Genomic DNA, 24,401 nt, shown 5'->3' with positions numbered 1-24,401 from the left:
CGAAAATATGAATATATTCATTACAGAAGTTCACGCTAGTGTAAACGGTTGATGCGATTTCTATAAAGCTCATCATATTTCTTCACATGAATATATCACTAGTCTAGGCCCACCCTTAAGAACAAAAAGTGTCCTGGTCAGCCAAAAAAGTTTGAAGACGTAGAATTAGAGACATTTTTGGGTTAAGATTCGTATCCAAAGCAATAAGAGTATGCAGAATCATTGGATGTAACTCAGCAAGCTATTTCTAGGCGTCTCAAAGCCGCAAGCTACATTCATAAATGTTCGAAATTCGAGGAACGTAATGCCCCTAGAAATATTTTTCGAATAATGAATTTAACAGATCGATGTGATGAGTAAATGAATTTGTATCAATTTTTTGTGAAAAGTTAGAAAGATTGATAACTCGGAGGCGATCTGGCGTAGTGGTAACATCCATACTTCTCACGCCAAAGATCACGAGTTCAGTTCTCACTCCCGACATTCTTCCAAAATGAAAGGTAAAAGTGACGAACCAGCCAAAAGTGTTGAAAGTCACTATAATACAGAAAAAAATTGATAACTCGTTATTCTACAAGTTTTTCAGAAATATAGTGTTAATCCTCATGAACGTGGCTTTGTTCGAACGACGGTTCTTTGTCATGTGTGTGTGTTTTTTGCATGTGATTTCCGACAAAGGACTACCGCGGTCACTTAGAAAGGAGTCCAATCGGGAAGTCCAATTTCTAAACACTGTTTGTAATGAAGTATGTATATCAGTGATAGCGTAGCAAATGTTGTCTCCCAATGCGTAAATCGTCAGTGGCTTATCGGCGTAGACCAGAGACTCCACATAGCCCATAAAAATTCAACGGAATTAAATCGCACGATCTTAAAGGTCAATTCACGGGTTCATTACGCGAACACATTTGTTTGCCGAAGTTTTTTGAATCAACTGCAGCACGTGCGATGTGGCATGTTGCACGGCATTGTTGAAACATGTAATGCGACACGAATAATTGGACATTTTCGCCTCTAATTGGACACTTTTGTAAACATCAAATTTGAGACCCAAATTATCATCCCACATTGAAAGTCGCCACCAGATGCAAAGCTGTGCCACTATCTTCGCGAATGTCCAATTACAGGTCAAAATCGCCTCCAATGCAAATTGATCGGTGCTTCGGCATGTCGTATTAAAAATACAATATTTAATTTTTTTTTTCTCACCGTGCAGACATTTCTCACAGTCCTCCAGAAAAACATCTGGCATCACTGCCTTTTATTTTGATTCTTCATTAGAGCTGCCGTGTGATGACCTTTGCCCGATAGAATATTTATCAATGAACGTAGTCATTCTGGTCTATCGTTTGTGCGAATTTTTCATTAATCCCATTCACCAATCATGGCTTTGAAGGGTTTGAAGGTAATTGAGTTCGTCGGTTTAGCTCCAGGGCCGTTTTGTGGGATGTTGCTGGCCGACTTCGGAGCCACCGTAACAAGAATTGATAAGGTCAGTTAAAATATTTGCCCAGATGAGAGGAATTAATGAAAAACAACAAACTGAACTTCAGACCCCAGCCAACAGTTTAGATGTTTTACAAGCCGGCAAAAGATCAATAGCGTTTGATCTCAAGAAACCGGAAGCGGTCGAAATAGTACGTTCCATGTGCCATCAGTCCGATGTAGTAATTGAACCATTCCGACCTGGCGTAATGGAAAAACTTGGTTTGGGCCCAAGTGATGTGATGACAGAGAATCCAAGACTTATATACGCACGTCTAACAGGATTTGGTCAATATGGATCGCATGCGTTACGCGCCGGCCATGACATCAACTATCTTGCAGTTTCGGGCGTGCTTTCAATGTTCGGCAGGAAATTTGAACGACCCACGCCTCCGACAAATTTCGCAGCAGATTTCGCTGGCGGTGGACTTCTTTGTGCGTTCGGGATATTGGTGGCGGTCTTGGAACGTCATCATTCAGGAAAAGGACAAATCATAGACCATGCAATGGTTGATGGGGCTGCCTATGCTGCGAGTTGGTTGTTTCGCTCGCGAAAGCTTCCTATTTGGGGCAAACCGCGAGGTGAAAATGTATTGGACACAGGAGCACACTTCTACGATACTTTCCAAACAAAGGATGGAAAATTTATGTCTATCGGAGCGATAGAGCCACAATTTTACAGAAAATTGCTGGAAGGCTTGGATTTACCATTGGACATATCGCAGTATGGAGATGATTTGAAAAACAGACACCTGTTGGAGGCAATCTTTTTAACTAAAACTCAAGCAGAATGGTCACAAATATTCGAGAATGAAGATGCGTGCGTTTTTCCGGTGTTGGAAATCGATGAGGCACATCAATATCCACATAATCGCGAAAGAAATGTTTTCCTGGAACGGAACCAAGCGGGAGAGGATGAGATTATTCCTGCACCTGCTCCTAAACTCAGTAGAACCCCCGCAAGGTCTGGCACGTTGGTTCCGGCCAGAGATGAATTTCAACTTGCAGAGGAGATTCTAGGTGAAGTGGGATTGACATCTGAAGATGTCAAAAAGTTGTATGAAAAGGAAGTTGTACTGTTCACAACACGACCGAAGTTATAACTAGTCATGTAAGGAATTTTATTTGTTAGATGAAATGCTATTAGATATTGTGTCCCACTTGTAGATAGCAAGTCAATTAACTCAAAAGTGTTCAGTTTTAAATTGATGGTCGTAACTGACTACAAGCGTGTTTTTCTGTAATCGGATATTAATTCAATCTAGAGCGGATGAGAGGGTATCGATCAATAATATTTTTGCACTAGGGAATATGATACAAATATGCGGATGATTGGGGGTATGTTAACTGTTTAAGAATGTGAATGAATGTTACGATAGATGGCTATGGTGGACATATTCAAGTCCACCATAGCCATCTATCGTAACATTCATTCACATTATCAATTCTCTGCACATTACTCTGTTTTTCTCACATTAGTTTGAACATTGGTCACGAGTTTTCGTATGCATAAGTCAGACAATTCAAATTTTGTCCATTCACTTGTATGGATAATGTCAACATAATATTTTGGAGTTTTTCAGTGATAGAACATATCTAAAAAAATATATCATTAAGTCATTGAGATCCTACTGTATGTACTGTTCTGTATACACTTTCCAGGTTATTAAAACAGAGAGCTTCTCAAGACACTTCAATTTTTGCATTTGTATGATTATATATAGAAAAATATATCCATTGGAGGAATTCAGGAAATATATTTGTGTTTCGATTAGTTTAACGGTGAGCTGCTTGTACTTGGGTAGAATACACTTCGTAGTTGCCCTCCGTGATTGACCTGAACCAGCAGAATTGCACAAAGAACACACCGAATGGCGCTTGGGATTAGCAAACTATTGTCATTGTGCAATTACCGGTGATTAGAACTTTAAATAGTCAATAACGACGCCTTACAGTCAGCAAGGGAAGGGAAGGAATGTTACTATGATATTCGCCGCCCGAAGACCAAAAGGGTCGCCTCTATAGCGTGGTTCCCTAACGAATATCATGGAAGGGATAATTGTTAGTGGGAAGAGGTAAAGATCAGCATTCACTGAGGCAAGTGATGTGATTATGTAAATGCGAACTATCGACCACTCGATTGAATGTAGGAAACCTGAGAAGGTAACCGAGGAAACTCCCTTTTAAAACCAATCCTACCCGTGATTTTTATTTATTTATTTACAATGATTCAATATCCCATTGAGAGATTAGGTCTGATTCACAACCTTTCGCCAATAAACCCGATTCATGGCTGCAGTTCTCCAACTCCCGGCTGTACCGAATCTCGCCAAGTACTGCTCCATCTGGTCCAACCACCCTCGCTCGCTGGGCTCCTTTCCCTCAGATACCTACCGGATTCGATGCGAACAGATGCGCCAGTTCGTGGTTCATTCTCCTTCTCCATACTCCGTTTTCCTGTATATTCGGTGGAATATCTCGGCGTTCGAAAAAACCAAGCGCCTTTTCAATCATCGTACATGCTTCGTGCCCATAGAGAACAACCGATCGAATTGGGAATTTGTACATGGTACACTTCGTACGGGGTCGGAGTTTATTGGACCTCAAGGATTTGCGGAGCTCATAGTAGGCACGATTACCATTGACTATGCGTCTCCGAAGTTTACGGCTGTTATTGTTGTCACTTGTTATGAACGAGCCAAGGTAGACAAATTCCTCTACCACCTCGAGCTCATTGTCGCCGATCACAACACTACTACCAAGAAGAACTTTGTTGCGATCACTTCCTCCTGCTAGCATGTATTTAGTCTTAGACGCATTGATCCCAAGCCCAATGAACCCTGCCTCGTGTTTCAGTCGAGTATAAAAGTCGGCTACCGTCGCATGTGTTCTTCCGATTATGTCCACGTCTTCGGCGAAGCAGATAAACTGCTTAGATTTGTTGAAAATCGTGCCCCGCATGTTGAAGCCTGCTCTCCGCATAACATCTTTCAGCGCCACGTTGAAGAGCAGACAGGAAAGTTCATCGACTTGTCGAAGTCACCTGTGGGTCTCAAATGATTCCGACAGCTTACTTGAGATCCGCACACTGCACCGCACATCGTTCATCGTTGCCTGTTCTCGAAGTCAGAACAAACACCGTTCTCTAGTTGCGTTACTAAGCAGCTACAAGCTGAAATTTATTTTACAGTATTTTCCGATAAATATAAAGGTGATTATAATTAATGAATCTTACATTATCGGTATTTTTTCTTCCTTTTCCGTCACCTTTTAAACAGTAAAATAACCATAAGCCACCGATTAATTTATAATTTACAGTTTACAATTCTTCCGCAAGTGCATTTATTTCACAAGTGTGTATATGCGTGACCATTATATTTAGTGAACAACTAAACGAATGTCAAACATTTGTACTTTACTTTTGCACGTATGAATCTAACGACGAGTATATCGACGAATAATATATGAATCCGTTCAATCCGGTGACAAAAGGACTAAAATCAAATAAGAATAGTCCGAAAATGATATTATGCATTAAATTTAATAAATATTCCACGCCACTGACATTAATTTATACATTTCATTGAACAATATTCTAAAATATGAAAAAAAGTCACTTGTCCAAAAAAGTTACTCCTGTACGCGCGTCGGTGTCTCAGACCGAAGGTGGTGAAAAAGTGACATACGTCCCCTTCGTACCAACTTATACGATACGCTAAACGATGATGAACAACGAATGACGAAGCTAGAGAGAATCGCAATGTCGTAGTGTTGATGTTTTCTGAGAAACGAACGAATTATTGATTTCTTGGTCTCTCAGATCTATGCGCGAGTATAGGAGTATTAACCGTCATGGTGTTTCGTTGAAATTCTTCGGATATGCTAAATCATTTACGGTTGAACCATAAAAATGATTCCCTGGTGGTGGAGGAGACTGGGAAGAAGAATTTAGGGTCTGCAGGAGTAAAATGCGGACTTAAAGAAGGTGGTCTCAGCTCCCGTTCTAAAATAGTAGTATTCAAATTCAGAGTGCCGAGGAAAATATACCATACTAGTGGTCAATGATTCTATAAATGTACCTCTTTTGAACTAGTAGCTATAAGGACCAAGCAGAAATATTCAAACAAATCAGCTATTTCATTCAACATTCAAAGAACAGGTAATTTTGAACAGAAAAAAATTTATTTTGGTACAATAATAATAGTGTGCATCATTCTCATTGTGTACTTTTTTTTCAATCGTCCTCAAAAAATCATGAAATGGTAAATTTATCAATATACTGAAATACCATTTCATTCAAAAACAATTATTCTGCACCATGTTTATTTCAAAATTATATTTAATGTAACTTTTAAAATTATGACATCATACTTTTTTATTACAAATATGTCTGTTCTTTTTGATTACAAGAAATAAATATTCGCTCGGTTAATCGAATACTGAAAAACAATTATTCGAATGAATCGAATATTTAAAAATGACCCCACGATTAATCGACAATTGAATAAACGAAAAATTTAGACATCTCTATTTGCTATAGTCAGTCAGATAGTCAGCTGACTATCGTAAAGGCTGATTTAGACGATGCCAGTCAGCGCTCTAGTTGAAGTATCCAGTGAACACTCTGTTCAAGATACTTGTACCAGTATCGAACAAGTAATTGGCCTCTAACTTGAACAGAGTGTCTGTTCTCTGTTCACTGGATACTTCAACTAGAGCGCTGACTGGCATCGTCTAAATCAGCCTTAAGTTGACTATGACCAAAGTACATAGAATAGAAGGTAAGGGATATTTCCTGTGTATACACACGGAGAACGCATGTGCTACACACACAACGAAGTTAGTAATAAAAAATCCTCAATTTGTTAGTAAAAAAAAAGTAAAAATAAGCAGATGAAATGAACAAATTAGTATTTTTTCTTAAATCAATGCTAGCGTTCAAAATCATAGGGGCCCAACTGAAATTTTAGCAGAAACTGAAATTTCAGTATTGTTGAGGTGTTCTAAACTTTATATCAATCTTATTTTACTTCTCGTTACATCGACCAAAAACGTAAATGAACAAAGTCAGAGTTACAAAATCGTTTTTTCCTTTGGCGGAAAACATTTTACAGCGCATGAGAAAAAAGTAGCAAATTTTTTTTCCGCGTAAAATGCACTTGAAAAATAAATTGAATAGACTCCATATGACCTAAATTGAGACGAAAAGTTTTCTGCTTCCGTCCTAGTTTTAGACGAATGAAGTGTTCAGCACCCTAATTGTGGAAAAAGGAATTACAATTGCTAACAAGAGATAAACTACCATGAAGATGCTCTAAAATCCAAACATAGTAAAAATTAGAATACTAATTCTGATATAAGAAGAAATAACAAAAATGAAACATTTTGGTTCGTGACATGTTCTGTTTATTTTTCAAATGATGAATGTAACGCGAAAAATATTTTTTGGAAATATGTAATTATTTTCTGTATATCCTCTTTCAACGTTATTCGTTGACACATTCAATTTTGTATCATTTGAGTAACTGACTGTTATGCCTGATATGTGAACTTCTTATCTTCCTGGCTACTAATACAATCAAAGTTTAACACAAGCAAAATCCGTGAATCTTCCCACCTTCTATTTTTCATCTCGATGCAGAGCCTTGCTTCTGACAGTTATTCTTGTTAATGTTCAATGGACTTTTTCACGCTTTTGGTGCTGTTCTGCTCATTTATATATATTAAAATGCATTTCAGTTTGTCTGCCTATCTGTCTGATTTTTATGGACTCGAAAACTACTGAAGCGATCGGGGTTTTTAAAGTCGGGGAAGGTTCTTATGATAGTTCGAGACAAAACAACCATATCAACACTTTCGGAAATATAGATATTTATAATTTCCATAGCAGATGTCTCAAAAAAAGCTTTGGATCCTTTCTATAGTGCTTTGTGAAACATTTCAAACTTGTTTCAAAATATTTCAGCCCCGCCGCTGACATTCGAGCAGTGTAACGAATCGAGCTGTTTTGCTCGATTTCTATAATTCCAGATTTTACTCGGTGTGACAGTGATAGTGATTGTATCGAATCCTCAATTCGATTTCTATAATACGGCCCATAGATATCGAGCAAATCGATACCAAATGACAGAATGTTTCGAATTGTTTGGTCCGCTTGTTGCAATCACCATCACTATCACACCGAGCAAAATCTCATATTTTGAAAATCGAGATAATCTTGTACCGAGCTCGAACTTCATGTGTTGCGATTGCATATATTTAGGCGTTTCCGAAAGGTTTCTCAAAGGAAAATATCAGGGACGCAAACCACAACAAAATAATTCTCTGAAGGTATGCAACAAGCAAGCTATCCACCTGCTCGGTATCTATAATAGTTAAATAGGGCTAACGAGCAAAATTTTAAACGACTCGATTTCTAAAGTAAGGCCCTATAAATGGTAAAATAGAGCTAACGAGCAAAATTTTTATCCAATCGATTTCTATAATAGGGCCCATTATTTCGCTTTCCCAATTTCGAAGGTTCGCCAATTTAATCGACCGACATGCAAAAACAACTTGAACGGAATACAAAATGGAATTTTATCAAGTCGTTTGAAATATTTCGAATCGATCGAAGTACAGAATGGGAGTGGTAAGCCCCAGAAGTGACTCTTATAAATGAATATGGGATCCGCATAGAAAGTGCTCGTAAACCTAAGACAAACAAATAAAGAGACATGTCAAAAAGTAATTTATTAAATGTATCCGCATTGTTTTGAGCGAGATTCTAAACTTTATTTCACGACCGAAACTCTGTTTCATATCGTAACTCGTTTCATTATCCACAGTCTACTCTGTCTCCAATAAAGTCTTCCAAATCTGGAACCTTTATAACCGTGAGCATTGCTGATTCCTGTGCTGTTAGCAGTCCCTCGAATTCTTTAAATTCCATTTCCTCACTGGTCTGAACCGTCAATCGCTCATTCTCTTCCAGATAAATGTCCAAAAACTCGGAATCTATATTAACACCTGCTTTCTGGGCTTCCTCCAAGCCGAAAATTTTAGCATCGTTCGTCCGCACTTCCTGCACCAAACTGGATGGAATTTTACGAATGTCCTCCAGCTTGGCCATCACTAGGCAACCAAAGTCGCAGAGAAAGACGGATGGTCTTCCATCTCCCACGGACTCGAGACAGACCCCGCGATACCAAGTGTCCATGTTTCTGACCAGACAAACTTCGTTCAACCGGGGAGTGTAGTGTTCGGTAAACTTGTCCACTTTCTTGCCGTAGCTCTGAAGTTTTTTCTGCAGGTCCTCCAGGAAGAACAAGTCATCGTATGCGATAAGTGTCACGCGGAAATCCAGTTTGATAGTGGTACGATTAAGAATAACTACATCCACCTCTTGGTTGATGGGGAGCTGCTTGTGCAAAACTTCCTTGTAATCGACGAAGGATTCTGAATTTTCAGCCACTTGCTCTGTCGGGATTGTTATAAGTCGATTGATTTCCTTGTTGACACTGATGCCTTCGGCTGTTCGTAACAGAGCGTCCACTTGGTTGCATCCTTCCAGTTGAGATTTCATTTCCAATGGTTGATCAATTAAATCATTCAGATATGACATAGCTCTCTCGATATGACCATATTCATCGGTTATATCTTTCAAATGGATCTTATGAATCCGAACCTTTTTATACTTCAATTTGTTATCTTTCAATTGTTTCAAATGTTGTATGTCGAATAGTTTTATCAGTCCAAATTCAATAAACACACAATGAGCTTGCCTCTTGGATATGTTCGTAATAAGCACTCTTCCGTAAACTCCGAGGGGCTCGTAATAAGCTAGACATATATCGCCAGCTTGTGGGATTCCATTCAAATCTTCTGCCCCTATCCCTGTTTTGGCAATGTCACTCACCGTTTGCAAATACTCTCTGTTACTCTCTTTTTCCAAAGCGCGAACAAATACTCGATCAGCACTTAATACTGCCACTATTGTCACATGGGTTCCTTTTGAGAAAACCTCCTGCACCAAGCAAGCATCCTCTAGATCCTCAAACGAGACCTTTCGGTTTTTTTCTTGCTCATATATTTTTTCGCTTCCACATTCCAAGTGACATAGAGTTTTATGAGTTTGGTAATCCTGTTGCTGACAATATTTAGAACAGTACGGCGTTCCACAGGTGCTACAATTGAAGAAACCTCTATAGCCGCACGCAACGCATTTGGTATCGGTGAACAGACGACTTTGCTCTTCCGGAAGACTGGTGTACCCATATAGTGTACGATCATTAAATTTACCTACTGGCGTTACGCCGTGTACGCTAGTTCGCTTGAGCCATATTTTGTTCCGCTCTTGAATTTTTGCATCAGTCCTGCGGAAAAGTCAAGAATGAAATCAATATCGAAATGACTGAAAAAGCATACATTCTCGTGGACCGTCGATGGGTATTCTCCACCATCGTAACGACGTTGAAAATCTGATCCGCATCCACTCTCGACAGTGCAGTAATTGTGCTCGGCCTAGGCACATAATGCGGCGCCGTGGCGAGACTTTTCCGTACGGGATATTTGATTTTGAGTGGAATTGAAAAGCCCGTTTTGATTCTACGCGTTGCCAACGTTGTCTCCCAGCTCTCTTCGCCATTGGTTTCGAGTGTTTGGGTAAGTTTCTCGTTAGAAGTTGCCTCAAATGGTGGAGGGGGTGCTTCGATGGCTACGCTTTTCTTCTCGCGCGCAAACGCGGGATAAAAATTAAATCCTAACTTTTGATTAAGTTCTTGGATAGCAAAGCCGGCTTCACTGAAATAAAAAGAAGCATTAAGAGTTAAATGTTTGTTTTGGGTATGTGATTACCAGCTGATTCAGAACCCATTTGTACGTCTGATAACGCAGATGGATAGGTAATATTCCGCTTTATTCCGCGCGGCGAATGAGGTGAGATGGCAAAGTTTCACGCTTTATTTTGGAAGCCACCTTACTTTCTAGCTCATATTTGATACCACAGTCAATAACATATGAGGACATGACTTCAAATCCCACCTAGTGACAAACTATAGTCAGCCCATTCGCCTTCGGGAACACCGTGACTTGAACCATCTTACGTCATTCGCCGCGTAGAATAGGAGGGATTTTGCCATGATCAAAGCAAGACGTACCTTTGATTTGCAAACTCGACGAACGCATAATTACCATTGCCCTGCCTAGGTTTATAAACGTTCATAACCGTACCGTACGGTCGGCAAAGTTCCCGAAGTCCATTCTCGGTAAGGTCAGCGGTGTTTTTCAAACGAATTTTTACCGCCAAGGGGTCTTTGCAGCTCATTCCGTTTTCGTAGCAGCGAAATGAAGTTGTAGCAGCAGCAGCCGCAGCAATAGCTCCGGGTTGCTGACCATCATCTAGATCTGCGCCAGGTCCCTTGTCGTAGCGGTTAAAGGCAGGATCACAAAAGTCCCGCTGCATTTGATTGTCAAATTCAGTGCTCATGTTTGCTGGATTCTCGTGAAATGTTTCCATGCCGTTTCCGCTCATGATTGCGATTTGAATCTGTTCAGAACTGTGATAGAAAAGTAACGTGACGGAAGCGTGTTTAATTGTAGCTTCTGTTTAACGCGTTTAACGATATTAACATATTAATATGAATGCCCACAGCAGGTGGGTGACGTCTTTAGAGAACCCCCATTGAACTGACAGGAGCCAACATATCGGGTATCCCACTGACATTTTCTCTTTGTTTTCATCAAAGTACGTAGAATAGAAGGTAAGTTATATTACGTATGTATACACACGGAGCGCACACACAAAGAAGATAGTAATAAACAATCCTCAATTTGTTCGATGCTCGGAAGTTTTTGCAATATTTCTTGTTTTTAAAAGTTCAAAAAATCGTAAAAAGTGACCAAATCGTAGGTCGAGCCGACGATAATCACGATAGTGTATCGCATTTTCACTGCAGGTAAGGTTTGATGTGATTTTTTCAGGGGTACGACTAAAACGTCAAATCCCTCATATTGCCAGTGAACCCAATATTGCTGCGGTTCACTGACATTTTGGTTCTATCAATTACTGTTGTTTACAACTCGGTCCGGTTATATAGTCGAATAGTGGCCAACTTCAAACTCCATGTTAAATGTGAACACCTCCATATGAAACAGAAATATGAAAATCGCTCATGCAGTTAATATAAAGCAGCGCATTTTTCGATTTCAATTCTCGTAAATGATATGTTGATAAATAAATGACGCCATATTGATTTTGATTTTGGGTAGCCTATATTCAATTGATGTCTAACCCCTGGATTTTTTATCGATTTCATACTGAACAGTATTTGTTTATTCCAGCAATATGTCGAAGCAGTGTCTTAGAATATCAACAAATATTCACGAGAAACGAATATGCTTTTGTTCCAGTGTATATGACTTTTTTTCAGCTTGAAACACACTGCCCTCATTATATTGATGACTATAACAAACGAGTTCATTTTGTTCATATCGCTGTTGCATGAACAAATTTGCTATAATGAATGAATGCGACATTGAGTGGGGTTCATAACTTCGCTGTTATTTATACTTTGGATATCAAAAGCAACAAATTGATATTCATCACATCCGAAACGATATTCGTTCTGGCAGTGAATTTAAGTTCAAAATAAATTTTATTTGGCGAGACGGTAGCAACGGCATATGCAGAATGGAACGAGTTGTTTTATTTAGCTACCGTCAAGTCATTTGCGACATCGGGAATTTCATAAGGTATTTCCTATTACGGCATCCGGCAACTGCAAAACCCAACCGCACACAGCAGCCTCAGGTTAGAAGTTAACAACAGCTGATATTCAGTTGGCTGAAATGAAATTCAGTTCTGACGTTTCCGATAATCAAGATGAAAATGACACTGGGTGGAAAAAATAAACATCAAAACATATTGAAGGACAAAAGTTCATTCTCTCATATTCAATGGTTGCCAGGATCTGTCATTTTAATTTTCGTTTGGAATATATAAGTTTTTGATGCAACCTAGCCCGAAAATCTATGCATTTGATCTTAGCGAAGATGATTTTTTCCAACACTGTGTCGAAGTGCAACGTCCCGCGATGCCGGAGCAGAAAAATTTTGAAGAAAGTCTAACTTTTTCGAATACAAAAGCTCGATCGATACGCGAAACATATTTGTTTGTTTGCTTCATTTTTCGCCGGATTCTTTTGGGGATACTGTTTAACCTATAATCAGCAAAGAAGACGTCTTCGTACTGGGGGTAAGTGTGTTTTATATTAATTGTGATGAGATAAACTAATCGGAGATGTTTTCAGCTGTTCCATGCATTCGCTTCTTGGATCTTCCAAAACGTTCCGTTCCAATGGTTTCATACGAAATTCCAAATTTATACATTCACTTCTTGCGAAAGTGCAAAATATTTATTTGCAATCACTTCGGAAGATGACCCGGGATGGATGAAATGTTTTTTTAGTTTTCCAGAAACGCCAGTTTGGTCCCTCAAGTGGCCCCACTACGGCTGAACACTCCAAACTGAGACCAATGAAAGCGTCGCGATGATTCATGATGGACGCTTCAATGAAAGACAAAAAAATCAGCAGTGTTCATCTTTCATCATATTATCAATTGCAGGAACGACACTGCTTCGATATAACCTCTCCACACATTTGTTCATCGTTTTTTGCGCTATTTTTATAATACAGGTGCGATAATTTCACTGTTTTTAATTTTAAAATGATTAAGTAAACTGTTGTTTCATCCCCTGGAAACATATTTTGAGACAGTTCTTTTGTTACAATTTAAAAAAATTCAAGAATGTTCGAATTTATATGAATTCAATCGATGGTTTATCACAATGTTTTGCTTTTTTTCTTTGCCTACCACTACTTGAACAAAGCAGGGAGGAGACTACCTTCTATTCTACGTACTTTGTGTTTTCATATGAATTGGGTATCCCACTGACAGTTCTGCTTGAGATTTTGCTAACGATCCTAGCATCAATCAAGGCGCGTAGAAGTATATCCTAAGGTGGGCCAACTTGCTAAAACCACTCTTCAGCCATCTTGGAAGTCTACTGTGTTTTGTTTGTAAGCAAAACACAATACGCTAGTGCCGAAGCTCGCTCCTGATCAGTCTGTCTCTTTCACGCTTCAAGGAAATAATTCCCCTTCTGCTTTCTTCCGTACTGTTTTCATATACCGCTCCCCTAACCAACTTAGTGACGAAACGGCCTCACCTAGTACCATAGACCCGTCTTGGCATCAATCATAGCACCCGGCTGAGTAAAACCATTTGGCACCCCTGATAAGCATGTTTACAGTCTTGTTGATAAACGTGATAAACACATCGTAAATACATATAATGGCGCCACAGAAGGAAAACATTGAAATAACTCCATATCGACCGCTTTGTGAGGCCGCGCAGTTTCCCTTGGGGATCGAACGAATCTGTGCAACCGAGTTGACTTATGATGATTTTTTTCACCGGTTCATGAAGCCTAACATCACTGTTATCCTAACTTCAGTCGCCGACCATTGGGAATGTTATCGTCATTGGATTTCGCCTGGAACCGGTGGATCTGATGAAATAGACATAAACTTTCTAAAACAACGTATTGAAAATGTGACTGTTCCCGTGGCGGATTGTGGTAAGCAGTATTATAATTCGCATGAGAAAATTGAAATGAAATTCCACGACTTCTTGGACTGCTGGAATAGCACCGACAGAAGTGGTGCAGAATCATCTTCACTTTATCTCAAAGATTGGCATCTGCGAAAGTTACTTCCGGACTACCCGTTTTACGAAACGCCAATATTTTTTGCATCTGACTGGTTGAACGAATACCTTATAGACACTGGAACTGATGATTATATGTTTGTGTATATGGGTCCCAAGGGGACGTGGACATCATTTCACGCTGATGTTTTTTCATCCTACAGCTGGTCAGTAAATATATTTGGCGTGAAAAAATGGTTGTTTTTACCACCTGGCGAAGAAAATAAGCTGAAGGATACACTGGGGAATTTGCCATTTGAAATAACCGAAGAGTTGCTAGACGAAGCGAGGATCTTGTATTACACAATTTTTCAATCGGCAGGTGAAGCCATATTCGTTCCTAGCGGATGGTACCATCAGGTACGGAATGAGGAGGATACTATATCGGTGAACCACAACTGGTTCAACGGTTGCAACATCACATCTATCTGGTTGAGTCTGAATGAGGCTTTTGAGAATGTTGTTAGAGAAATAGAAGATTGTAAGGATATGCCAGATTTCGACGAGCATTGTCAAGTGATGTTGAAGGCATCACATGGAATGAATTTTGAAGATTTTCTTGATGTACTGAGCTATGTTTGTGACAAGCGTGCCAGTGCATATGTAAACAACGGAAAACTGTTGCAGTTTCAGAAGTACTCGTTAGGAAGAAATCACATTCGGTTTGATCTAGAAGCGATTCGAAATGTTTTGAGTTTGATGACGAACAGCAGAGATGCACTTGATAAATTACATTTGTTAATTAGAATAGAGAATTATATAGAATTAATCAATAATTTACTAGTTTAACGAATATTTATAAAGTATATTCATATGAAAAACGTATTGGTTAATGTGAACAAATATCCGAAAAAAATAAATGTCTACTATTTTGAGAGTCGTGAGGGTTCAGCAATCTAGCAGAACCCAAAAACTTACATTCATCGTCAAATGTTTGTCTATCGACAGAAATTGATAAAGCTAGAATTTCCCCGAACACTGATAAAAGAGCGCCGTTGTTGTTGTATTGTTGAAAAGAGTAGTACCTTCGTTTCATTAGGTTTATTTTCTATTGTCGCTTCCATGTCTCTTTCCAAACATAGATAATATATGATGAACAGATTGCTTCGCACAGCAAACTGTGGATTATAACTTTCTGTACATCCTTTATGTCAGCGTAATCGATTATCACCTTAAGGAAATTGGTGCTTATGTGAACTGGTAAGATTGTGTCACATTTACCCGAATGTAACAAATACCCGAATGCGACAGCTACTCGAATGTAACATCGACCCGAACTGACACTTTACTCGAATGCCACAATCACCCGAATGTAACTGTTGCCCGAATGGTGCATTTACGCGAATGCGACAGTTATCCGAATGTAACAATTACCCTAATGTAACATCTACCTGAATGCGACACTTACCCGAAAGAAGGATATATTCGAATGATACGCAAATTTTATTATTAGGAAATATTTGTATGTTTATTTCTGATGAGTTTTATATAAAGATAATTGTGGATTCGAGGACCCCTCGAAAGCGTAAGATGAACTGTCAAGCGACAGCATTGCCAACCGAGATGGAAAATGAAAGGTGGGAATATTTTTTACATCTGTGACGTCACAGATCTTGTTTATGTATGTTACTTTTCTTATAATAGTCCACTACATATGAAAAGTTTTGTAAATAAAGTAAAAATAAGCAAATGAAATAAACGAACTATGTATGTTACTTTTCTTATGGTAGTCCACTACATATGAAAAGTGTTGTAAATAAAAGTAAAAATAAGCAAATGAAATGAACGAACTAGTTTTTTTTCCCTAAATCAATGCTAGCGTTCAAAATTATAACGGCCCGACATTTTAACAGAAACTGAAATTACAGTATTTTTGAAGTGTTCTAAACTTAATTTCAATTCAATTTTACTTCTCGTTACGTCGACCAAAAACGTAAACGAACAAAGTCAGAGTCACACAATCTTTCTTTCCTTTTACGGATAAACATTTGACAGTGCATGGGAGAAAAGGTTGCAATTATTTTTCATATAAAATAATCTTGAAAAATAAATTTAATTGACTCCGTGTGACTTAGATTGAAACGAAAAGTTTTTCGCTTGCGTCTTCGTTTCAGACGACTGAAGTTTTCAGCACCCTAACTGTGAAAAAAGTAATTACAATTTCTGACAAAAGTCAAACTTCCATGAAGTTACTCTAGAGTCCAAACACATAAGAATACTATTCCTGAAATCAAAGAAAAAAATAAACATTTTAGTTCGAGATATGTTCTGCTTTTTCCATAATGCGAAAAATATGATTTGGAAATCTGTAATTAGCTTCTGTATATCCTCTTTCAACGTTATTCGCTGACACATTCAATTTTGTACCATTTGAGTAACTGACTGGTATGTCTGGTATGTGAACTTCGTATCTTCTTGGCTACTAATGCAATCAAAGTTCAACACAACCAAAACCCGTGAATCTTCCCACCTTCTATTTTTCATCTCGATTGCCAACGATATCGAATACAAAATTAGAGAAAAAAAGAAAACCAATTAAGACTAAGCAGAACACATTTTCTTTTCGTGTAGGTACTTACAATATAATTGTACAATGTAATTAATAGCTGTTTCACAAAAGATATTTAAATAAATTTCACGCAACGTAAGAACCCATATTTCACCCATCCGAAATAAGTGCGATTCACATACAACATCCACGTCACGTTCACGTCCAGTCACGTCACGTTACGTCAGTTATTCTGCCATGCAATTCTTATGAAAACATTCACATACACAGGCAACGTAACGACCCGTCAGCATACGTTCAACGAAAGCACCCAGCAGGATTTGTAGAAAAGAATAATGTGCGATTCACATAGAACGTTACGGAAAAGAACGTCTACGTTCCGTCAACGTTTCGACCAATTCACACATGCAGTCAATGCTTGCACCAGCACCGTCAGTTTTAAATTGCAATGCCCTCTTTCGAATCAGCATGCCTAGAATTAGTTCTTATATAGAAAAATTCAATGAAAATCATTGAATTATATTATTTGAATGCTTAAACCCCATAGTCCCGACCCTTATTCAACAATAATAATACATAGACTATTTTTCTCAGCTAGTCGCGAAAGATTTTGACTGAGACTATGGAATTGGGAGATATGTCGGGGCATAAAAAATGCAACCAAAATCAAAACAAAAGCCGAAACACACAGCCCAGACAAAAACCCAATGACCCAATCCTGCCGGTCGTTTTCGTCGGACGTATGCTGACGGGCCGTTGAGCTGCCAGTGTATGTGAATGTTTCCATAAGAATTGCATGCTAAAATAACTGACGTAACGTGGCGTAACGGGACGTGGACGTGACGTGCATGTTGTATGTGAATCGCACTTAATTGACTGAGGAGGATGGTTCGTTGGGTTTTTGTCTGGGCCTTGTGTCTCGGCTTTTGTTTTGATTTTGGTTGTATTTTTCATTCCAACATATCTCGCTTAACTTTTGAAAAGGTCCTATGTAACAAAAGTAAACAAATCGGGTTAATGGATGCACGCTATTAGTTTTCAATCATTGAATGCATTACAAAAACAATCGTTCATGTATCTATCTTCTTCATCTTTTTATCGCCGATACAAAAAATATCCATTGTGCAGATTCGGATTTTAAGCACTCGGTTGTTACTTCGGACGTCACTTTCCTCCGACGCTCGGAACGTCCGAAGTAACAAAGCAGTCAAAACAACACGAAGTCGTACTTCGGTGGTTTTGAGTTTTGTTTCCTACGGGCGTTGTTAGCGATTTCAGTGCAATTCAACGAGTGATAACAACAATAATCTGTCTTTAGAACGAAATGCTGATAATCGGATTGCTGTTTAGTAGTTAGTTTCAGATTCGCATCGTGCAACGTAATATGTCCAATGTGCAAACGCGGCAGTCAAAACGTCCAATGTAACATTTTTCGTTCCTAGGCTTCAAATTTAAGCTCGAATCACTGAACAACAGTTACGATTGGTTTTACAGAGTTATTCTTGACTGCTAGTGATGAAAGTAGCGATAGAGATCGATACTTTTCAATACAATTCGCAGATTAATGTTCGGGTCTTCAACTTCGTTTTTCTCGAGTTGACGAAAATGTTACATTGGACCTTTTCAAAAGTTACGCAAGATTTGTTTGACATTTGACGTGACTGTGCTGCTGCGAGCGTAGACTGCATGTGTGAATTGGTGGAGACGGTGACGGAACGTGGACGTTCTTTTCCGTAACGTTCTATGTGAATCGCACAATAATCGACACCCACATAAGAAAACACACGAAAATGTGCTTTTAATCTAGAAGGAATAAGGGGTGCCATACGTGGTGGTATTGGTTGAGCTTTTTTTACTTTACATTGTGGACACTGCCGCGCTATTTTTCGAACCAATGTACGAAGGTTTGAGATGTGAAAACGTTGCCTTATTTCGTTCACAACAGTTTCAACGTTAGCATGCAAATACTTTTTGTGGTACCAATTCACAAGCAGCCAGGTTACCTGGTGGTTCTTCGGTATAATTACAGGACAAACAGTATCAAATGATAGGTATGTTGCGGCAAGAAGTCGACTTTCAGATCGTATAATGCCGTTTTCATCAATGAAAGGTGAAAGTTTGTATAGTTTGCTATGCGATTTCAGTTTTCTGCTGGCGTCATTGAGTATCATCAACTCACACTGATACGTCTCTCGTTGTACATACTGCCAAATAGAAACCTCAGCTGCCTTGAAATCATCTTGTGTAAAAGTCCCACTTGGAGCCGCTGAATTGTAAACTCGTGCCCGTAGTAGAGGTGTGCAAATCAGCTCATCATGATGAACAGCTCTGATCATATCAGCTCATCTAAATGAGCTGTTCTTTATGAACAGCTCTTCAGCTCAGTTGTCAGAGCCGACTTTCAATTTGGGTCCCAAACTCGATAGCCACGAAGCCAGTTTGAAAATGTTAAAATTCAAATGAAATTTTTCACACCATATTATTAATTACTTGAAACACGTATTCCAGACTATTATTTACAACAGACTCGGCGAGTACAACATTTCCGACATTTTTACTGAGGCTTTACATTACAATAGAAAGTTTTCTTCAAAAAAAAAAAAATCTTATGAGATTTTTGCACCGCCTGCAAACAAAGTGTTTTTCATTGAAATAGAATACTCATTTGATACACAGAAGTTAATTTTCATTAATAATTTGAATTTTAAAAACGTGTTCATTCTGCCTGAGAGCCAATTATTATTTTTGGCGCCCCCTAAACTGGTAAACAAAGCTCAATGCCGTCAACGCGAATATAACAGTTGAAAAGACGAGGGACAAATGAAACTAAACTGATGTCTTAACACGAAGAGCGAGAGACGGTCAGTTCATTTGAATCTTACAGCTCACACACTCTCTTCAATTCTACAGCTCTTTTCTCTCCTTCATCATCATCAAAGTGAGCTGAAGAGCTGTTTGATTTTTTTTGCGAGCTGTTCCGCGTCAACTCACTTCAAAGAGTCGATTCTTCGGAACAGTTCATGAGCGGATGGCACATCTCTAGCCCGTAGTATAGTCAGAAATCTGCGCATAAATGCAACGGTACGCCAGAGTCGCTTCCAGTTGGAAAACCTCGCCCAATCAACTTCTTCACAAATTTCATCTGTTTTATGTATGAAACAGTGCCGAAGCTCTTCTTTCGTGTCTGATTTCGGATCTGATGCATAGAACCAAGCCAGGACAGTTCTCGAATCACACCAAAAAATAGTCTGGGTGATCTGTAACGAGTGAGATTCGATTATCGCCTGGCGTAGTGATTCCCGATAATCGTTCGATTAATCGATTAATCGAATACTTCCTACAGAAATCGATTATTAATCGAACGAATACTGCGCAACCACCCACAATCCGTTTTGCCTGCCAAGATCGGGTCGATAAAATGTCAACAATCGACCTCAAATGCTGCCACCTTGCAATCGATTTATCGACCTTTCATATGCATTCATCGAACAACTTGACGCCACTTTTTTGCCAACATATGCAAGGCGTCGACCTGCATGTAACGCTGCTTCCAACACTGATCGTCTCTTGTTTGTATTGGTTTGTTATGAAACATGAAAAGGAAAAACATTGATCGATTTTAATCATTTTATTCAAAAAAACACAAAATGCATATAAAATATAAACAAGATATATAATGCAATCGGTGCATTCGGGTTGTCTGGATTGACGATTCGAATCCAGCTCCTTTTTCTCCTTGACACACATATGTGGCTGAGGAGGTTTCTTCAATGTGCGTGAAGCACGGGATCTCCGATGGGGAAAATTGCTCGAAATACTATCGATGGCCAGGTCCTGCTGCTGTTACTGATGATGCTGTTCCCCGGAATAGCACCCTGGACTTAAAGGATACTGCTGCGGGAAAGCTGATGCTGTTGGCTGGCGTGACAGAAGTGGAAATAAGCAATGTGGTGATGAGGGAAATCATCTTTCTCACTCGCCGATTGATTGAGTCGGATGTATTCATAGCTGAAACAAAATAAAATGATTAGTAAGTGAAAAGCAGAAATGAATTCCCTACTCACCAGTTGTATGATCCGGATAAAAATGCGAACTATTAAAATATCATGCGATTACGTTCGCTTACCTCGCCTATTTTCATTCTACTATACAACGGAATCAGTGCATTCGGGTTCCTCCGGGTGGTAATTCAGCTGAGCAAGTTGATAAATACCTCCTTGTCGTTGAGTTTTCGTGTCTGAAGAGGATTTTGAATGTGCGCGAAGCACGGAACCTCTAATGGGGAAAGTTCTTCGCAATACCATACCATGGTCAAATTCTGCTGCTGCTGCTGTTGATGCTGTCCCCCGGCATTGCCAACAGGGGTTATAGGTTACTGCTGCAGGAAAACGGATGTTGTTGGCTGCTGTGATAGAAGTGGAAATCCGCACTGATGGGAGAAATCATCTTTCTCACTTACCGATTGATGGAAGCAAACGAGTCGAATGTATTCATAGCTGATAAGATAAAATAATTAATAATTAAAAAGCCGAAATATATTTCATACTCACCAGTTGTATGATCCATTTGTTTTTGTTTGAGATGACAGTTTAGCGGAGTGGAAAAAAGAACCACCAGTGATGCCATTTGGTTTGTTTAATTATTCAGTATTTTCGACTAACGAACTATCCGCGTTGACGATATTGGGTAATAGGCATGACAGTATGGATTTGCAGAAGGAATCAATACACTTTTAAAATGAAAATTATGAATGAACATGATTTTTCCTTAATCAAATTAGTACTCTATGTAAGTGAAAATCACCATTGCCTGCAAGTGGTGAAAAAACGTCATAAAAAATATGTTTTGAGATAATTTTATATTATAATGACAAGTTTTTTTGAGAATATCTGAACGTCTATAGAAAATAATTCAAATTAGGGTCATGACAACGTACTTTAAGTAGAAAAAATTATGCCAAGAAAAAAATTTCATACAAATTTTAGCAAATATAAACTGATTCGGGCCGACTAATATGATAGAGAATGGGCACAATCAAATCGACGAAAAAAACATCGACCTAACAACGACCGTAACGCTGTTACCTATTCACGATGACGACGATTAGGTATCGACATCTGGATACGGCATTAGTTTGTATGAGGCAAACTATTCTCTATCATATTAGTCGGCCCGAATCAGTTTATATTTGCTAAAATTTGTATGAAATTTTTTTCTTGGCATAATTTTTTCTACTTAAAGTACGTTGTCATGACCCTAATTTGAATTATTTTCTATAGACGTTCAGATATTCTCAAAAAAACTTGTCATTATAATATAAAATTATCTCAAAACATATTTTTTATGACGTTTTTTCACCACTTGCAGGCAATGGTGATTTTCACTTACATAGAGTACTAATTTGATTAAGGAAAAATCATGTTCATTCATAATTTTCATTTTAAAAGTGTATTGATTCCTTCTGCAAATCCATACTGTCATGCCTATTACCCAATATCGTCAACGCGGATAGTTCGTTAGTCGAAAATACTGAATAATTAAACAAACCAAATGGCATCACTGGTGGTTCTTTTTTCCACTCCGCTAAACTGTCATCTCAAACAAAAACAAATGGATCATACAACTGGTGAGTATGAAATATATTTCGGCTTTTTAATTATTAATTATTTTATCTTATCAGCTATGAATACATTCGACTCGTTTGCTTCCATCAATCGGTAGTGAGAAAGATGATTTCTCCCATCAGTGCGGATTTCCACTTCTATCACAGCAGCCAACAACATCCGTTTTCCTGCAGCAGTAACCTATAACCCCTGTTGGCAATGCCGGGGGACAGCATCAACAGCAGCAGCAGCAGAATTTGACCATGGTATGGTATTGCGAAGAACTTTCCCCATTAGAGGTTCCGTGCTTCGCGCACATTCAAAATCCTCTTCAGACACGAAAACTCAACGACAAGGAGGTATTTATCAACTTGCTCAGCTGAATTACCACCCGGAGGAACCCGAATGCACTGATTCCGTTGTATAGTAGAATGAAAATAGGCGAGGTAAGCGAACGTAATCGCATGATATTTTAATAGTTCGCATTTTTATCCGGATCATACAACTGGTGAGTAGGGAATTCATTTCTGCTTTTCACTTACTAATCATTTTATTTTGTTTCAGCTATGAATACATCCGACTCAATCAATCGGCGAGTGAGAAAGATGATTTCCCTCATCACCACATTGCTTATTTCCACTTCTGTCACGCCAGCCAACAGCATCAGCTTTCCCGCAGCAGTATCCTTTAAGTCCAGGGTGCTATTCCGGGGAACAGCATCATCAGTAACAGCAGCAGGACCTGGCCATCGATAGTATTTCGAGCAATTTTCCCCATCGGAGATCCCGTGCTTCACGCACATTGAAGAAACCTCCTCAGCCACATATGTGTGTCAAGGAGAAAAAGGAGCTGGATTCGAATCGTCAATCCAGACAACCCGAATGCACCGATTGCATTATATATCTTGTTTATATTTTATATGCATTTTGTGTTTTTTTGAATAAAATGATTAAAATCGATCAATGTTTTTCCTTTTCATGTTTCATAACAAACCAATACAAACAAGAGACGATCAGTGTTGGAAGCAGCGTTACATGCAGGTCGACGCCTTGCATATGTTGGCAAAAAAGTGGCGTCAAGTTGTTCGATGAATGCATATGAAAGGTCGATAAATCGATTGCAAGGTGGCAGCATTTGAGGTCGATTGTTGACATTTTATCGACCCGATCTTGGCAGGCAAAACGGATTGTGGGTGGGCAATAATCGAAGCGAACGAATAGTTTACGTCGATTAATCGATCCAAACCCAGAGAAAAAAAATCGTATGGCCGCTGCAGTTTTATACTGAAATTCAATCATTATCTTTGACGCTCCTCTGGGATCGTAAACAAAGCTCAATGGCGTCAATGCGAATTAAGCTTCGTTAACGAGTTTAGGGGAGCGTAAAGGATAATAATTGATATTCAGGCGGAATGAACACTTTTTTGATTCCAGATGGCTTTCTAGCAAATGAGGAACATTAGTCTAACTAATTATTTCGCTCAGTGTGACGATTAATCGATTAATCGATTATTTGGGGCGATTAATCGTATCGAATCTAAGATAAGATCAGACAATAGGGGGTCTAAAAAATGAATTTAATTGATATTACGATACTTAGTTTAGAGGAAATGTGAAGGAATTGTATACACGTTTTACCTAATTATTTTGTTACTATATTTTGATTGAATTGAAAAATTTATATATATATATATATATATATATATATATATATATATATATATATATATATATATATATATATATATATATATATATATATATATATACATCCATTTCATGTCAAACCGATATAGTGCTCCTCAGATTTCCATGAAAAGTGGTAGTTTCTTTCTTTATTGCAAAATATTAGACCCGTATTTTTTATTTTTTCGTTAGGGTGACCTTTTCTTATTTTAGGGTGGTCCGAAAAATCATTTTTTTCAACTTTTTCCTAAAAGTGCCTTTTTTAAAATTTCATAACTTTTGAATCACTGAACCGATTTAGATGATCGATATATCAAATTGAAGCCAATTAATCTTTTTTGGAAAAATATTAGGCTTGCCAAGAAATCGAAT

General features: G+C 38.6%; 3 protein-coding genes and 2 long non-coding RNA genes across 6 annotated transcripts; 3 read left to right on the top strand and 2 right to left on the bottom strand.

Annotated features, from left to right (window-relative positions):
- The first annotated feature begins 1,283 nt into the window (after nucleotides 1-1,283).
- Nucleotides 1,284-3,176, top strand: LOC129774701 (alpha-methylacyl-CoA racemase). Its single transcript, XM_055778574.1, has 2 exons — nucleotides 1,284-1,492; nucleotides 1,554-3,176. Exons 1-2 carry the CDS (start codon nucleotides 1,385-1,387, stop codon nucleotides 2,586-2,588), a joined length of 1,143 nt encoding a protein of 380 aa, XP_055634549.1. The 5' UTR covers nucleotides 1,284-1,384; the 3' UTR covers nucleotides 2,589-3,176.
- A 3,682-nt stretch (nucleotides 3,177-6,858) lies between these two features.
- Nucleotides 6,859-11,169, bottom strand: LOC129774698 (uncharacterized). Its single transcript, XM_055778571.1, has 3 exons — nucleotides 10,623-11,169; nucleotides 9,892-10,266; nucleotides 6,859-9,839 (listed from the first exon to the last, which is right to left on the bottom strand). Exons 1-3 carry the CDS (start codon nucleotides 10,994-10,996, stop codon nucleotides 8,303-8,305), a joined length of 2,286 nt encoding a protein of 761 aa, XP_055634546.1. The 5' UTR covers nucleotides 10,997-11,169; the 3' UTR covers nucleotides 6,859-8,302.
- A 2,491-nt stretch (nucleotides 11,170-13,660) lies between these two features.
- Nucleotides 13,661-16,778, top strand: LOC129774700 (2-oxoglutarate and iron-dependent oxygenase JMJD4 homolog). Its single transcript, XM_055778573.1, has 2 exons — nucleotides 13,661-14,104; nucleotides 14,555-16,778. The coding sequence occupies exons 1-2, from the start codon at nucleotides 13,819-13,821 to the stop codon at nucleotides 15,019-15,021; spliced, it is 753 nt and encodes a 250-aa protein (XP_055634548.1). The 5' UTR covers nucleotides 13,661-13,818; the 3' UTR covers nucleotides 15,022-16,778.
- Nucleotides 16,779-20,354: 3,576 nt separating this feature from the next.
- On the bottom strand, nucleotides 20,355-21,564 carry LOC129774705 (uncharacterized). The gene is made up of 3 exons (XR_008742757.1): nucleotides 21,292-21,564; nucleotides 20,806-21,237; nucleotides 20,355-20,749 (listed from the first exon to the last, which is right to left on the bottom strand). It is a non-coding gene; the product is annotated as an uncharacterized LOC129774705 (long non-coding RNA).
- A 301-nt stretch (nucleotides 21,565-21,865) lies between these two features.
- LOC129777953 (uncharacterized) lies at nucleotides 21,866-23,303 on the top strand. 2 transcript variants are annotated; one of them, XR_008743331.1, is made up of 4 exons: nucleotides 21,866-22,367; nucleotides 22,422-22,458; nucleotides 22,539-22,852; nucleotides 22,909-23,303. It is a non-coding gene; the product is annotated as an uncharacterized LOC129777953 (long non-coding RNA). The 2 variants fall into 2 exon arrangements; XR_008743330.1 differs by lacking the exons at nucleotides 21,866-22,367; nucleotides 22,422-22,458 and having other exon boundaries at nucleotides 22,467-22,852.
- Nucleotides 23,304-24,401: the final 1,098 nt, after the last annotated feature.

Source organism: Toxorhynchites rutilus, chromosome 3, assembly GCF_029784135.1.
Source record: "Toxorhynchites rutilus septentrionalis strain SRP chromosome 3, ASM2978413v1, whole genome shotgun sequence".
NCBI lineage: Eukaryota > Metazoa > Arthropoda > Insecta > Diptera > Culicidae > Toxorhynchites > Toxorhynchites rutilus.
This window is presented reverse-complemented; position numbering and strand designations above follow the sequence as displayed.

Bases quoted from the DNA above. Each gene is read 5' to 3' on its own strand.
- LOC129774700 (XM_055778573.1), top strand. From the start codon at position 13,819: ATGGCGCCACAGAAGGAAAACATTGAAATAACTCCATATCGACCGCTT. The intron at 14,105-14,554 runs GTAAGCAGTATT...TTCAATCGGCAG, and splicing joins TGTTCCCGTGGCGGATTGTG to GTGAAGCCATATTCGTTCCT.
- LOC129774698 (XM_055778571.1), bottom strand. From the start codon at position 10,996: ATGAGCGGAAACGGCATGGAAACATTTCACGAGAATCCAGCAAACATG. The intron at 10,267-10,622 runs GTACGTCTTGCT...TTTTTATTTCAG, and splicing joins GTCGAGTTTGCAAATCAAAG to TGAAGCCGGCTTTGCTATCC. The intron at 9,840-9,891 runs GTATGCTTTTTC...ACTTTTCCGCAG, and splicing joins CATCGACGGTCCACGAGAAT to GACTGATGCAAAAATTCAAG.
- LOC129774701 (XM_055778574.1), top strand. From the start codon at position 1,385: ATGGCTTTGAAGGGTTTGAAGGTAATTGAGTTCGTCGGTTTAGCTCCA. The intron at 1,493-1,553 runs GTCAGTTAAAAT...ACTGAACTTCAG, and splicing joins CCGTAACAAGAATTGATAAG to ACCCCAGCCAACAGTTTAGA.